This window comes from Hyperolius riggenbachi, chromosome 9 (assembly GCF_040937935.1).
Source record: "Hyperolius riggenbachi isolate aHypRig1 chromosome 9, aHypRig1.pri, whole genome shotgun sequence".
Classification (NCBI taxonomy): domain Eukaryota; kingdom Metazoa; phylum Chordata; class Amphibia; order Anura; family Hyperoliidae; genus Hyperolius; species Hyperolius riggenbachi.
Window position 1 is genome coordinate 198,958,032 of NC_090654.1, and position 16,496 is coordinate 198,974,527.

The following is a 16,496-nucleotide window of genomic DNA, read 5'->3' on the forward strand; positions in this document are numbered from 1 at the left end:
ATCTTTTTTTGTGCAATGCATAAAATTGTCCCTAGATAGATATCAGCGTTTGCAATTTTTAAAGTGTACTCTTTTACGCAAAAGGTATTTTCCTCACATAATCCTACTTCCTGTAGATTGGCAGCAGATCTACAGGTAGGAAATGAGAGCAGTTGAGGAATGTAACTTCACAAACACAAAATATGCTTCAGAGGAGAACAGAGAGCAATACCTTTTATTTAAAGACCTCCATCTTAAAACACTTCTACTTTATTATCAGTCCTTTTTAAAAGATCACTTGAAACTGATGTTTCTACCCCTGTTTGTGTATCATTGCTTAAAGTAAATCTGAGACGAAAAGTGGGGAAAACTATATATAAATACCTGGGGCTTCCTCCAGCCCCCTCCAGGCTTACTGCTCGCTTGTAGTCCTCTGCGTTCCTCTGAAATTGGCCATGGAAGGTCCTCCGCCCTGCGGCGTACTGTGCTAGTGCAGCCTGGCTGCACCTGAGAGGTCACGCTCCCGTGAGCTCTCTGCGCCTGCCCAGTACGCTCCCAGCCATCGGGGAGCGTGAGCGGCCGCACTGCACCTGCCCTGACTGGAGGACTTTTCGGGGAATGTTTCAGAAGTCCCAGGAGGCGGAGGAGGATGGCGAGTTAGCGGTAAGCCTGGAGGAAGCCCCTGGTATGTATACATTTTTTTTCCCCCTTTTTGGCTTAGGTACACTTTAGGTCTAAATTAATTTACCAGTAGGGATTTCTGGAGCTCACACTGTGCTAAGAAAGATGAGCAAATTCTTCCAGGCAGAAACTATTGATCCTAAAAGAATTTCCAAGGTGAAAAAATTAAATGTAGTTTTACTTGGGGCTTCTTCCAGCCCCTTGAAGCAATTTGTGTCCCTCGGTGCAGCTCCGGTCTTCTCCTGGGTCCCGCTGGCGGCCTCTGAAGGATTGCCAACCCCCGATGGGTCAACGTCTTTTGCGTGCCCTCGAGGTAGCATGATGGGACAGAAAGAGACACGGGTCAGAGTTGAACGGGGGCAGGAGGAGGCACAAAGGGGGACAGAAGGAGTCACAAAGGGGGCAGAGGTGGCAAAGAGGGACTGAAGGAGGCACAAGAGGGATACATAGGAGGTCAGAAATGGCGCAGAGGGACACAGTGGATGCTTCCTCCAACTTACACAATCCAGAACTTTTGATGCCTGCTCTCCAGGGTTCGGTGATGCTGCTTTTCTTCAGGACAACAAACCTGCTACTGCACACACGCAGCAGAAGCAGGTTATCAAACACCTGTGGGGGTGGAGCTTCATTCGGGGGCAGGGCTAAATACAGCAACAGTGGTACTACAGGCAATGGCCTGTACTCCCTTTGGTTAAAACGGCCCTGATTATCATGTTTTCAGCATCAGAAACCCTTCCTATTTGTATATATTGCTGTTTTTTGCAGTATGTTTGTATGTCACCCCATCCTCTCAAATTAATGTTTAGGCTAGTCTGTTTATTATGAAAAACATTCTGGGAGATGAGGTATTGTTTCTTCGGAACAGCAGTAATCAAACATTCCACAGTGATGCACCTTCCAGCAATAAAGATGTTGCCACTTTGAAGAATGTAAATCAGGGCGAGGAAAGATTTTACATTGATTTAATCATTTCTAATGTAATATTGTAAAACATAAGCAATTCTATTCATTAAGTTCTATTCAGTATTAATCTTTAGTAGTTATGATATGCCTGTTCAATGTTCTATCCAATAATGCATTGTGGGATTCTCCATTACATAAAGTAGTGTGAGCCTGACACAAGGTGACGATTATAAAAGGCATTTTGTATCCCATATTCACATTTTTTTTTTTTACAGCTTCTGCAACGTTTGAAGATTTCCAGATCCGCCCCCACACGCTGTATGTGCATTCCTACCGGGCTCCAGCCTTCTGCGACCACTGCGGAGAGATGCTGTGGGGACTGGTGAGGCAGGGCCTCAAATGTGAGGGTGAGTGCATGAAAATCTGCAATAACATTCCTGCTGCCTAAAATATCAGACCTAGGTGTGGTGCCAGTGAAATGACTCGCGCTTCATGCCCTCATATGATTGTGGAAATTCATACGCCATCATTTTACAGGCTTGTTAAACACTCAGCAAGCTTCGTTTATGCAAAATAGGTGCTTGTGACCTTCTTACAAAAAAATAAACGTCAGACTGAAGTATGTTGTTAGTACTGAATTTATTTAAAAGGTCGCTGGAACTAAAATAAAGTGTTAGTTGTGACAACTGTCAGTAAATAATGTGTGGAAAAACAGCGGTACCAGCCTCTGTTATCAATCATTTACCACCTTGCCACAGGTCCCTCTTAGATATAAGATCAAGCCTCAGTAGTAATCCAATGTAATATTACCCGACCCAAGGCAGCCACTCGCTCAGTACCCAACTATACGGGCTAAAATGGGTGCTGTGGAAATTTGGGCGCTGGAAATGGCTGTTAGTAGAATATCTGTAAAATTACCCATATTGCACTGCTGGGCAGCGGTAATTCTGAAAAAACATCAATAAATGTTACTGTCACAGGAGCCCTAGTGGCTGACCGCACTTAGCCTTCTAAACGGTGCCAGCGCACAGATCGTGCGAACTCTGGTCGCAGTCAATGCGCAGGAACCGTTAAGAATTAGCCGCAGACAACTCAGAAGGGAGCCTGTGAGACACGGGTGATTACAACTTCACCCACTGGTTCAGGGTACTGCCACCACCGCGGTTACCATGGGACCGTGGAGACCATTAACTGACTAATCCTGCGAATAAAACGGTTAAACACACGATATTCTGTCTAGCCAACAACAAACAAACAGTAGCGTATCTTCAGAGACCCGGGATCAGTTCTGTGTGTGCTGATAAGCAGGGTAGCAGACAGTGAATGACTTGGAGAAAGTCGTTTATTCACGCAATATGAATAATTAATATATACAGACAATTATTAAAATCAACAATTATTAAAACAGTAATAGCCAGTATAAAAAATAAAAGAAGGGAGAAAAATACTTAGTTCCTGGAAAGATGTCCTTTTTGTGGGAAAACAGAGTTCTGGGTTTCAATTTGAGTTCAGAGTTCAGACCAGGTGGATGCCAGCATATCCTCAAGCTGGCATCTGATGAGTGCAAGATGTTTCAGTCTGGAGGACACTGAGTTTGGGTCCTCAGCCATTCTTATGCCCCTGCTTCAGTAGGAGGGAGTGAGGGCGGGGAGCCATACACCCCCTTAGAAGATGAGATGAGCCCTCCCCTTATCCTGGGGGCTAGAAATCATATATACCCATATATGGGCTCTATCTCACAGAACCGTACAGGTCAGGGCAGATTTATTAACATTTTCAGGTCTGTCTCGATTTACCCAGCGCCCTGATACCAGACATGAGGGGTGGGACCCCTGTGGTATCATCAGGGCATTTTCAAACTGCCTAACTGGCAGTCCTTACCTCAGAATGTTCTGAAACTTCCTCAGAACCAGCACCGGGGCTCATGCTACACTTCCCCCACGTTTGGTGAAGCTGCCATCTCAGGAACCCCAGAAATATTACAGATCTGGGAAGTTATGGATTATGCCATGAGCCTCAGGTTAATTCAGGAGGTGTTCTAGCTGCTAACAGCTGACTTTCCTTTGATCTTTACTAGGGAGCAAAGTGTCAAGACCTCCCGTGGATTCGTAGCCTGCCTGGCTGTACCTAGGCATCCTTTGGTTAATTAACATCTCCATGAGATCAGCTAAGTGTCACCTGGTTCCCAGAACCAAAAGGGGAATTGTGCCTTCCACAGGGAATATGTCCAAGCTAATTAACACCTTCCCCCCAGGCTGTCACTTCAGCTAAGACAGATCCCCCAGCTGTTCCTAGGCATAGGGATACTACACGTCAAATCTTGGTTCTATTGATCTGAGGCGCAATCGATGCAGGAATCGAGTGCGATCGTTCTTTTCTTCACGGGCGGTTCCAGGACGCGCCTGCGTCCCCGCAACCGTCTGTGACAGTTACCAATATTTTTCTATAGCTACACCCTCTACCAATATGTAAACCTAAGGGCCTGTCTCCACTACACACTGATTCTGGATGCAGAAAAACTGACACCAATGAATGTCTATGGGCCTGTTTCCACCAAACGCGATTTTTCTGATGCAGATTTCCCATAGGCATTCATTGGAGTCAGTTTTCTGCATCCAGAATCCGCGTGTAGTGAAAATAGGCCCTAACAGATATTCCTCCCTCTTCCCCCCCCCCCCCAACAGTGCCTAACTGTAACCTATCCCCCCCCCCCTCCAATATGGTGCCTAAACCTAACTGATCTCCCCCCCCCATCTGATGCCTAACGTCTCCCGGATGCCCCCCCACCAATCCCCCCCTCCCCCCTCCAAAGGATGCCTAACCGACCACCGACGACAACCACCGATAATGCCTAACCTTAACCAATTCCCCCTCTCCGCCTGACACCTAACTAACCCTGATTCCACTCCCATACACACAGACACACAATGCCTAACCATCCTCACACCTCCCAGAGCCCACATTTCCTTTCACCGCTAAATGGAACCTTCTGTTACCCCTGTCCTGGCTCCATCAGTCTTTTTACATTTTCAGTTAACAAAACTATTTAATATTCATTTAGGGCTCTTCTCATTTAAAACTATCTCTTAGTGTACTTCCCATTTTTATCTTATTTTGATCTCAATCTTACAAATATTCTGCATCGCTATCCCCGTTCACATTTTTATGGTGTTTTCTGTGATAGTGAAAATGGAGCTGCTGTGCAGGAAAAAGCGCTAACGCGAATGCTGAAAAATCTCTGAGTAAACATTTTGGGCCTGATTCACAAAGCGGTGCAAACAATTAGCACGCTGGTGAAAAGCCCTTTATCACGCCTAAACTCAGTTTAGGCATAAGTTTAGGTGTGATACGTTTAAGCACCAACTGGGTTAGCACCGCAGTGCACAGCTGATCAAAAGTTTTGCACTAGCAAAGTCTGGTGCACTTCGCATAGAGTTTAATGGCGCTGCTTTGCATGGAAGATTTTGCGCGCGATCTAAACTTATCATGCCTAAACTTACCATGCCTAATCTTGCTTTTCACCAGCGTGGTGCAATGGTTATCACGCCTAAAGTCTCTAACTGGGTTAGCACCGCTTTGTGAATCGAGCCCTTTGTCTGTTCAGATGGTGCATACCACCCCTGCAATGCTGCTTAGGGTCTTTATTTGCCTGTTAAAGGACCACTATCACAAAAAAGTAGGCAGTTAAAATCTTACAGAGCCGACAGGTTTTGGGGCAGTCCATCTCCTCATGGGGGATTCTCTGGGTTTTCTTTGTTTTCAACAACATTTCCTGAACAGCAGTTTAACTGTCAAAATAGTAAGCTACCAGCAAGCCTCTCTTCTCACTTGCACACTATTTTGTCAGTTAGTCTTTACAACTGCTGTTCAGGAAATGCTGTTGAAAACAAAGAAAACCCTAAGAATCCCCCATGAGGAGATGGACTGGCCCAAACCCTGTCAGATTTGAACTGCCTACTTTTTTTGTGATAGTGGTTCTTCATCAAATAACACTGCTACAGAATACCCATGAAAACTGTCCCCAACATTTCCATTAATTAGCCCTACTTTGCTGTGTAGCCTGTTGCTTTGTAACATATATAGTAGTTGTTTTTCTGCAAGATTAGAGGTTTGCTGTTTAACCTATTTTGGTTCCTGGACGTAGTTTCTACGTCCAGGAACCATGCGCGCTGCCGCGCGCTCCCGCTCCCGGCCGCGGATTCGGTAGCCAAGGAATCAATGTATCGGGCTATGGAGCTCGATCACTGATTCCTCTCCCCCGCTGAAAAAGCTACAGCTTCTCTCGGAAGCTGCGCCTTTTCTGGCCGTTCCCTTCCCGATGTGTCACTCTAAGCGCGTGCTACGCTTAGAGTGACGTCATGTAAACAAACTCATGGCCGCCATCTTGTGACCAAAAAGTAATACTACACCTGAAAAAAAAAAAAAAAAAAAGAATTAAAACACATTTACATTATAAATCTATTGTTTACCTCCCACCCTCCCAAAAGTACCCAAATAAAATGTTTACTATAAAAAAAAAATCCATTACAATTAAAAAAAAAAATATGTAAATATTATATTTACCTAAGGTTCTAAACTTTTTAAATATCAATGTAAACATGAAATATTTCTATATTTTTTTTATTTTAAACTTGTAAATAGTGATAGATGCAAAATGGAAAAAATGCACCTTTATTTCCAAATAAAATATTGTCGCCATACATTGTGATAGGGACATAATTTTAACGGTGTAATAACCGGGACATATGGGCAAATACAATACGTGAGTTTTAATTATGGAGGCATGTATTATTTTAAAACTATAATGGCTGAAAACTGAGAAATAATGAATTTTTCCATTTTTTTCTTATTCTTCCTGTTTAAATGCATTTACAGTAAAGTGGCTCTTAGCAAAATGTACCACCCAAAGAAAGCCTAATTGGTGGCGGAAAAACAAGATATAGATCAGTGCATTGTGATAAGTAGTGATAAAGTTATAGGCTAATGAATGGGAGGTGAACATTTCTCACGTGAAAACGACGGAACCTGAATGGGTTAAAAATCACGATAATGCCACAGCATCTTCCAGCCTTATGATACTGTTAAATATGTCGTTATGGCTAATCTCATTTTTTTTATACAGACGTCATGTGTATACAAACTGTGTGATCTGAATCAGTGTGCTGCAGTCTCTGTGTGTATCATTATTCTGAATATACATTATGTCAGTATGGTAATGTGGGCTTGTTGCATCCTGTGTGCAGGCCATGTCATGCTTCATAGTATTGCATAGCGATTGTACCTCATTGTATCTTTCCCTCGATACAAATCTAGCATTCCACTCTGTAATGAAAAGCTTCTGTCTGGTCTTGCGTTTGTAGCTTCCCCTCTGGTGGCAATCTGTACAGCATATTAGGTAGTGAGTCATCCTCCCTGCAGAACTGCTGCTGAGATTACCAGATGAGCAAATATTGGAATATCCGCTCCTCCATTTGGAGTATCCCTTCTCTTTAGACCGCTAGCAAAAAGAAAAGCACTGTCACCATCCAGTGAATAGCACTTTATATCATACAGGTAGACATATAACATTGTGATATTTCTGAGCTAAGCCAGTCTGGCTTAGCCAGACTCCTTAGGCCCGGTTCACACTAGTGTTAAAAAATGGTCCGTTCGCAGATCGGAATGGATCCTAACAGATGCAAATGGATCCAATGTTAACCTATGGATCCGTTCACGTCTGTGCATTCAAATGGATCCGTTTCGCACGATCCGCTAAACAGAACACAAGTTTGCTGCCACAGCAATTTTCCTGAACCGCTAAGCCCAGCGGAACTGAAGCTGAAGCGCTGCATTGAGGGCAATGAGAAAACGGAACGTTTCTTCACACTAGTGAAGAAACGGACCATTCTAAGGGGCAAAATCCACTTTGGTGTCGGGGGGTTGGGAATATGGAGAAACTGAGCGGCAGCAGCTGAACAGAATCTGAGTGAAAACTGATCCGATCAACTGGTGATCAGACCTGTTTTCACAGATCAGTGTGAACCAGGCCTTACAGTTGAGTCTGTGCTTCATCCTAGAGTGTGGCTGAAAGCCCCAAAGATTGATCTCCATACTATAATGGCTGGAACGGTGACTCCTGAGTGCATTGTTCCCCTGCTTATCCGGCCTGCCAGACACGGCTCCATTGTGCTCTGCGCCATCATTACTCTTCCAAGCCTACATAGCAACAGTACCCGTCACTTTGGTATACGTCTTATAGGCGGCAGAGCGGCGAGATCGGCGGTATTGGCGGGGATGCATGATTTACTGCGACCCAGAGTCTATGTCCAGTTAGGGCCGCAGCACCACCTGCTGGATGTAGATTCATACTGCGTCTGTCTCGGAGAGGTTAAGGAAGCTCCAGGTAAGTAGAGAACCTGAGATGGTTTTCATCTCACGTTCACTTTAATGTATAACGCTGTGTGGTATTTTTATTGGCGTACGAGAGAGAACGTCACCGGAGACTTGGGCGCAGGAAGAAGCCCCTGGGGTAGAAGCCCCAGGTGAGTAAAATTGATTTTTTTTTTTTATTTCAGGCTTAAAGGGAAACAGAGAGGAAGGCACTTGAAAAATGAAAAAAGATGTTATACATACCTGGGGCTTCCTCCAGCCCCATCAGCATGGATCGCTCCCACGCCGCTTTCCTCCGCTGCCTCTATTGCCGCTACCGGGTCCCGTCACTTCCATACTGTGCCTGCGGAGTACGCTCCTGGTGCCATCAGCGGGAGTGAGAACACGGCAACGCGGGCACAGTGGTTTTCAGACTTTAAAGTCTGAAATTCCAGAAGCCAACCGGAGGCGGGGCCGGAGCATTGGGGAGTGGCTGCGCGGGCACAGGATGTCTGCAGGGGACCGTTAGAAGCCCCGGGTAACTTCAACTCATTTTCCCCTGACACCCCTACAGTATCCCTTTAAAGGGATGCTTAAAGTGAACTTAAACTGAGAAGGATATGAATTTTTCCTTTTAAAATAATACCAGTTGCCTGACTCTCCTGCTGGTCCTGTGTCTCTAATACTTTCAGCCACAGCCTCTCAACTGACTGAAGTGAGACTGGATAAGCTGCATGCTTGTTTCAGGTCTGTGATTCAGCCACCACTGCAGCCAAAGAGATCAACAATATAGCCAGGCAACTGGTATTGTTTAAAAGGAAACATCCATATCCCTCTCCGTTTAGGTTCCCTTTAAGCCTGAAATAAAAAAAAAAATCAGTTTTACTCACCTGGAGCTTCTACTAGGCCCCCTGCAGCCGTCCCGTGCCCTCGCAGTCACTTGCGGATCCTCCTGTCCCACGCCAGCTAGTTTTGTTTTTGTCCGACTGGCGCAGGGCGCTATTGCAGACTGGAAAGCAAAGAAGCAGATGCTTGGCCAGGCCTGTCGCCGAAAACGAAACTAGCTGGTGGCGGGGGATAGGAGGATCTGCAAGTGACTGCGAGAGCACGGGACGGCTGCAGGGGGCTGGTAGAAGCCCCAGGTGAGTAAAATAGATTTTTTTATTTCAGGCTTAAAGGGAACCAGAGAGGAAGGCACTTGAAAAATGAAAAAAGATGTTATACATACCTGGGGCTTCCTCCAGCCCCATCAGCATGGATCGCTCCCACGCCGGTGTCCTCCGCTGCCTCTATCGCCGTTACCGGGTCCCGTCACTTCCCCTGGACGCAGCCAGTTGGACGCATCCACAGGTGCTCCCTCCATCTCGCCGGCGCCTGCTTTACACATGTGCCTGCGCAGTTCGGAAGGAGCGCACTGCACTTGCGTCGACTGGCTGAAATGACGAGACCCGGTATCGGCGGACAGAGGCAGCGGAGAAAGGCGGCGTGGGAGAGATCCAGGCTGATGGGGCTGGAGGAAGCCCCAGGTATGTATAAATCTGTTATGTTCTTCCTCTCTGGTTCTCTTTAAGTGTCACTATAACCAATGCTCTCCTTTCAGCATCTTCCGCTCCGGTGACCAATCCACTGCTCATCTTAACACTATCCTTTTGGACATCCAAGTACACAGCCAAAGTAATAAATGCATCGGTGCTGAGCCCCAAATCCTCCACCACTTTGGCCAAGCAAGTTGCTTAGCTGAGCAGAGGCATGGAGTCTACCTGCTCTGTTTACTGTGCAGGTGTGGAACGGGCATCCCACCTCCAACATCCCTCTGCTTTTGCTAATGCTCTTCATTGTGTGAGTTTATCGCTTATAAAATGGAACATGTGATATTCTGTGCAGAAAAAATAACCCCAGGTGAGGGCTGCCTTAGTCCCCCTCCACCTCCCCTTTTCTTTTTTTGCATCCCAACACTATAAATATTTTTTCAATGAAGGCAAAAGTATTTGCCTTTATTTACTCACAAAAACTTCCATTAAACCATAGAGAAGATCTGGTTCCCCTCATTGTATTTCCTAAATACTTTTACTTATTTTTGTCTTGCTGCTGTTTTTTTTTCTGAATAATAATTTTGTAGGTCTGGAAAGTGTCAGACCTTTGAGAAAAATATTTTCACAAGCTTTGCAGTAAACAATTCGACAAAATCACGTGTTTAGATTTGTGTTGCATGGCTGGATAAGGAAAAGCAATGAAACAACTTGTTTATCCTATGTTCAGTCTTTTATTTTTTTTAAATGTTAGTGCATTTATATGTAAGCGTACTTTTATCTTACAATTGGGCCTTGATCAATTAAAAAATATGCTTGCAGTGTTGTCAAAATGCAATGTGATGCTCAGGCATAGTATTGTATTAATTGGGCCCTAAAGCCAGCCATTACATCTTAGTGGAACTAAAGTCAACAGTTTTCCAGTGCTCCAAAATATTAGTCACACTCTTAGAAGTTATAACAACAAACTCTTGTTTAGGTCTGGTTGAGACGAGCTTCTGCGGGATGGCTTGGGGCAGCTCGTTTTGCAGATGCAAAAGGCGTTTCTGCTACCGAGCAGATAAGCGTGCTGTATAGGTTCTTGACATTTCATCATGCAATTGTTTTTTGAGCCCACTAGGGAGGCACTAGCCTACTCATACACATCCATCTTGGACGCTACATGTAGCATCAGAAATGATGGCATCTTCTGTGTGTGTGATGCCAAGGACTCAGCGATCCAGGCGTTTGAGACTTGTGAAGTTGGCCGGTGCCTAGTCTCGACCGGATTGCTCACACGGTCCCAGGTCAAACCTTGCAAAGAAAGAGACAGCACACTACGGCTGCAAAAACATTGCTGTGTATACACAGCAACGTTTTTGCAGCCAGTAGTGTGCTGTCTCTTTCTTTGCAAGGTATGAAGGCATCTACCACTGCTTTTACGTGAAGGACGCAGTAAGCTATCCCCATAGTTTATAAGCGGCTTCTATTCATTTGAATGGAATGGTGGGCAGTTTATCACTTTCATACAACTATTTTGTCGCCTCCCAAAAACACTGCATTTACCACCCATCTGAATCAGCTCTAAGAAAAGTGGCTGAAAGGGCTAATACAATTCAATACTACAGCTGCCACTCCAATTCAAATGTAATAGCAATGAAGTCCCACAAATTCCACAACATGAAGTCCTTTACCTCCTCTGCAGATGTTTCAAGGTCCCTCTTCTTGCATATCACAGAACACCCCCACCAGTCCTTATCAGAAGCCACTCACCAGATGCAATGACCACCAGGGTCTAGTGGCGCTGAGGGAATATTCCCAGGTCACCCCTGACCTCCATGATCAGGTACAATCCACTTCCTATTCCACCTTCAATATCACATTCATGGCCAATGTGATGACCTCAAATAAAAACCTCTCATAGTGTAATACTGTACAACTATTTAATAGTACAAAAGGGTATTGCTCTCACACTTGTAAAACTGTGTGAAGTTTTATGTTCTCCCCTGTTCAGGTGACCTCAGCAGGCCCCTCCCGTGTGCTGTCCTCACAGTGTATGGTTGGCTACCACGTGAACAGCCTCCACCTCACCATTTCCCCACACAGCTCTCTTCACTAGTACTCATGCACTGCCACATCCGGGGTCCGCCTTATTAGTTTCATTATAAAATAACTCATCGGGCCCGAAAGGCATAATAGTTTAATTTTCTCCTGCACCAAAAGTAATAATTTGTATTTCATTCTCCAGGGCTATGCATGGAATTTCGCAAAAAGTCACATCACATCTCCATGGTGTGGGTTTACCCATACAGTGAGGCATATAGCTCCATGCAAGAATGTCTCACTGCCAATGTAAACGCACACGTCGCCCTGCTTTGGAACCCGCCACACTGCGATCAATGTAATAGCCTCATAGGACCATCATTGCATTTGCCTTTGTACTGTTGAGACATGACACAATGTACATATTGTTTTTATTATTATTATTGATTTATATAGCGCCAGCATCTTCTGAGGCGCTGTACAACAGCATACACGGTTTAGAAATACAACTTATACAATACAACAGTTAAGACAAGAGTGGATAACCGCTAATGCAGTGAACGAATTAACTGCATATTTTTACACAGGGGTGGGAAGTATGTACACCCATTACACAGCATTGTGAGACAAAAGGGGACGAGAGCCCTGGCCAAAAGGCCTTACAGTCTAAAGGTATAGGTCTAGGACAATAGGTAAAGGGAAGCTGTGTATGGAGTGTGTATGGAGTGGTAGAAATGGTTGTCATTGGGCAGTGTCTGCTTGCCTGAAAAGGTGAGTTTTCAGATTGGGTCTAATGCTGGGAATACATGGTGAGATAGTTGCGCCTGATCGAGCCGCTGGCTCGATCCCGGTGCGTCCCCGCCCGTGCCTGGATTGATCCCCGTTCATCCCCGTGGCCGCTCCTTATCTTCCGCCTGTTTTCTGCTCATTGTCCGCCCGCGGGTATCGAGCGGGGAATCGAGCGCCTTGCTGATCGGACCTGTCGGAAATGATCAATCGAGCCATCAGCGGCTCGATTGATAAGGAGAATCATGTCCGTGTATGCCCAGCATCACAAGTGCAAGTGCGAGTGAGTGGTGGATGTGTTGAGGGAGAGTGTTTCAGAGGAGGGGAGAGGATCGAGAGAAGTCTTGCAAGTGGGAGTGAGAAGAGGTGACCAAGGAAGAAGACAGAATATTGTTAGCAGAGCGGAGATTGTGTGTAGGATGGTATCTGGAAATAAGTTGATTTAGATAGGAAGGAATTAGGTTGTGGACAGCTTTGTAGGTGAAAGTCAGGATTTTAAATTGTTTCCTTTGTGTAACTGGCAGTCAGTGAAGGGAGTGACAAGGGGATTGGGCTGGAGAAGCGGGAGGAGAGGTGGATGAGTTGTCAGTTCCTGATGGACTGTAACAGGGCTAAACAGCTGGCAGGGAGGATGCAGAGTAGAATTGCAATAGTCTAGTCAGGAAATAATCAGAGCATGCACCAGAAGTTTGGTAGTGTCTTGCATGATAAAAGGACAGATGCAGCAGATGTTTGTTAGGTGGAGGCAACAAAAGGAGGATAGTTTGTCAATGTGTGGTTTAAATGAGACTTGAGTCCAAAATTACACCTAGACAGTGAGCCTGGGGGACAAGTGTTGTGTAAGTGCCATCAACAGAAATAGTGATGTCTGGCAGGGGCATTAGAGTTGAGAGGTGGGAAGAGTGTAAAAGGGCCCTTAAAGTAGCCTTTGACCTTCATCATGGTCTTTGCCTCAGAAAGCCTAACTGCATTGTTTTGTGTTGCAAAACAATAAAAAACGATTTAACACACACACACACACACACACACACACACACACACACACACACACACACACACACACACACACACACACACACACACACACACACACACACACACACACACACACACACACACACACACACACACACACACACACACACACACACACACACACACACACACACACACACACACACACACACACACACACACACACACACACACACACACACACACACACACACACACACACACACACCCATACCCCCATACACCCTCTTCTGTAGTGCTGTACAAAACAGAGCAGTAAGGAGCATAGATATTGGCCTAGTGCACACCAGAGCGGTTCGGTCGCGTTTTCAGATCCGATTGCGGATGTGGAAATGCTAGGGTGATGTATTTCAATGGGGTGGTGCACACCAGAGCAGGCGGCGTTTTGCAGAAACGCATACTCCCGGGCTGCTGCAGATTTTGGATTGCGGAGGCGTTTCTGCCTCATTGTAAAGTATAGGAAAAACGCAAACCGCTCTGAAAAATGCTACATCAGAGCGGTTTGCCAGGTGTTTTTGCTACAGAAGCTGTTCAGTAACAGCTTTACCGTAACAATAACTGTAATCTGCTGTACCAAAAACCGCAGCACAAAACCGCAAAACGCTTCAAAAAAAGAAGAAAAAACGCAGCTAAAAACGCTAGCGGTTTGCGGATCTACTAGCGGTTTTTGGTGTGCACCAGGCCATAGAGTCGGAGCAATTTTGGGTTAATGGAGTCTGAGTCAGTGGCTTCAATAAACTGAAAAGTCTGAGTCGAATGATTTTTGAACCAATGTAAAAATTAGACTAAGGAGTCCGAGGAGTTGGAGTCAGAGCAATTTTGGGTACCTGGAGTCGGAGGTTTCATAAACTGAGGAGTCTGAGTCGGATGATTTTTATACCGACTCCACAGCCCTGGATATGAGTACCGTAGTTTATCAGAAACTGGAAATGCTTGGGGGAGGTCCCTGTGTAACTATCGATTTATCTATCTATTCTAAAGTAGACCTGAGCATTAGAACTATAAACCAGTCACTGATATAAACTGTAGAGACTATTTTTTGATGTAAACTGTAAGCTGAAGTTTCCCGTTTTGCAGCAGCCAACATTTCTTGTTTGGATTAATTGATCTTCTTATATCCAATTTCAGTTTTGCAGAGAATATTCATGACATTTGAATTTGTCCATCTGTTTTATCCTGCAGGATGTGGTCTGAACTATCACAAGCGATGTGCTTTCAAGATACCGAACAATTGCAGTGGGGTACGGAAACGTCGGTTGTCAAACGTGTCATTGACTAACTTATCAAGCATACGCACTGTGTCCTCTGAGCCTGTCAACTGCTCGGAAGAAACACCACTGGTAAGGAAGACATGAGATCTTTGTATATAAAGCACCTGCTCTATCAGCATTGGATGTGAGCATCCTATTCTCCATGGTTCACGTTACACTATGGCAAAGATCCAGAGGACCACAGACATCATGCCAGAGTCTATTAATGTGAAGCTGAATTAATATTGAGTTGTAGTTTGGGAAAAACTAATTTTGTTTTTGTTTTCTTACGTGTTTTTGTTAACATTATTTCATTAGTACAAAATACTTCACAAGATGTGCATGTCAAGAGTTGTAGACCTCCTAACACACTATGGCCTCAATTCACTAAGATCATGCTGGAGATGATAAGGCAAGAGAAAACTTACCTCCACACGTGAGAGAGTTATCTTACCTCTTCATTCCTTAAGTTACCTCTCCTGTAGTTAATTTACCTCCTCTGTAGTTAATTTACCTCCTCTGTAGTTATTTTCACACGCAGTTAATTAACAGCCTGTATTTAACTCTGGAGTTATTATAAGGATTGGAGAGTTAATTTAAAGACAGAAGAGTTAACTTTAGGCTTGCCTGAGGTAAAATGTTTCCTGAATACTACATGCCTAATCACCATAGTAATAACTCTAGAAGAGTTATTAAAGACAGGAGATAAGCTTAGTGAATTGAGGCCTATGACAGAAGACTAGTGGGCACATACCACAGTTTGAGAACCACAGTTTTGGTAATGTGGGTAAAATGCTTAACTACCTAAAGACAGCCTAACGCCAATGGACTTGATCAAGGTGGAAGCCCCAGGACCGCCTAACGCCAATTGGCTTCAAGTCCTGGGGCGGTGATTTGCAGGAGATCGCACGCGCCGATGCGAGCACATCTCTGCATGAATGACGGAGCTCCACTCTGCCATCAGCCTCCCAGCGGCGATCGCCGCTAGGAGACTGTTAGATGGTGAAACCTCCGTTTTTTATAGCCGTACAGCGCTAAGATCTATGGCAGCGCTGTACTGGGGACAACCGAGTGACACGGCTGCCCCCCTGGGACACATGACATTGATCGGCCGTCATAGGCTGAAGCTTATGAGTTGTGCGGCCCTGCAGCGAGGTCTTAAAGCTGCAGTGGCCCATTTTGTTAAAAAATAGCCTGGTTTTTAGGGGGGTTTAAGCCCATGGTCCTCAAGTGGTTAAAGAGACTCAGAGATGAGTCTCACTATAGTTTCTTTACATACCCGGGACTTCCTCCAGCCCCATAAGCATGGCTGTGTCCCTCGCCATCCTCCTACGATGTCCCGTTCAGCTGTGGTGGGCCCCGGTAAGTGGCTCAGTGATGTCAGCAGCGGACCTTCTGCGTGGACACGTCACTCAGTCAGACTGCGTGGACACGTCACTTCTGTGCATGTGTGACTGACGTCACCTAGTCAGACTGAGTCCAATTGAACCGCTTACCGGGGGTTGACTGCGGGAGAACTGCGGTGCTGAGGAGGACGGCGATGGCTGGAGGAAGCCTCTGGTAAGTAAAAAAAACTGCAGCGAGACTCCTCTCTGAATCTCTCTAATCCTCATTTCCACTGTAAAGTGGATACAAGATGAAAAACTAACTATAACAAGCAATTTGTCTTTATACAGTGGCTTGCAAAAGTATTCGGCCCCGTTGAAGTTTTCCACATTTAGTCACATTACTGCCACAAACCTGAATCAATTTTATTGGAATTCCTCGTGAAAGACCAACACAAAGTGGTGTACACGTGAGAAGTGGAATGAAAATCATACATGATTCCAAACATTTTTTACAAATAAATAACTGCAAAGTGGGGTGTGCTTATTCAGCCCCCTTTGATCTGAGTGCAGTCAGTTGCCCATAGACATTGCCTGATGAGTGCTACTGACTAAATAGAGTGCACCTGTGTGTAATC

The 16,496-nt window shown here is 45.2% G+C and overlaps 1 protein-coding gene across 1 annotated transcript in view; it reads left to right on the forward strand.

The window, feature by feature from the left end:
* Window positions 1-16,496, forward strand: part of PRKD1 (protein kinase D1) — a 256,322-nt gene that overhangs the window by 136,297 nt on the left and 103,529 nt on the right. The window contains exons 3-4 of the mRNA XM_068253887.1: window positions 1,839-1,970; window positions 14,466-14,623. Of these exons, the coding sequence (XP_068109988.1) occupies window positions 1,839-1,970; window positions 14,466-14,623 (290 nt within the window). The remainder of the gene's footprint in view (window positions 1-1,838; window positions 1,971-14,465; window positions 14,624-16,496) is intronic.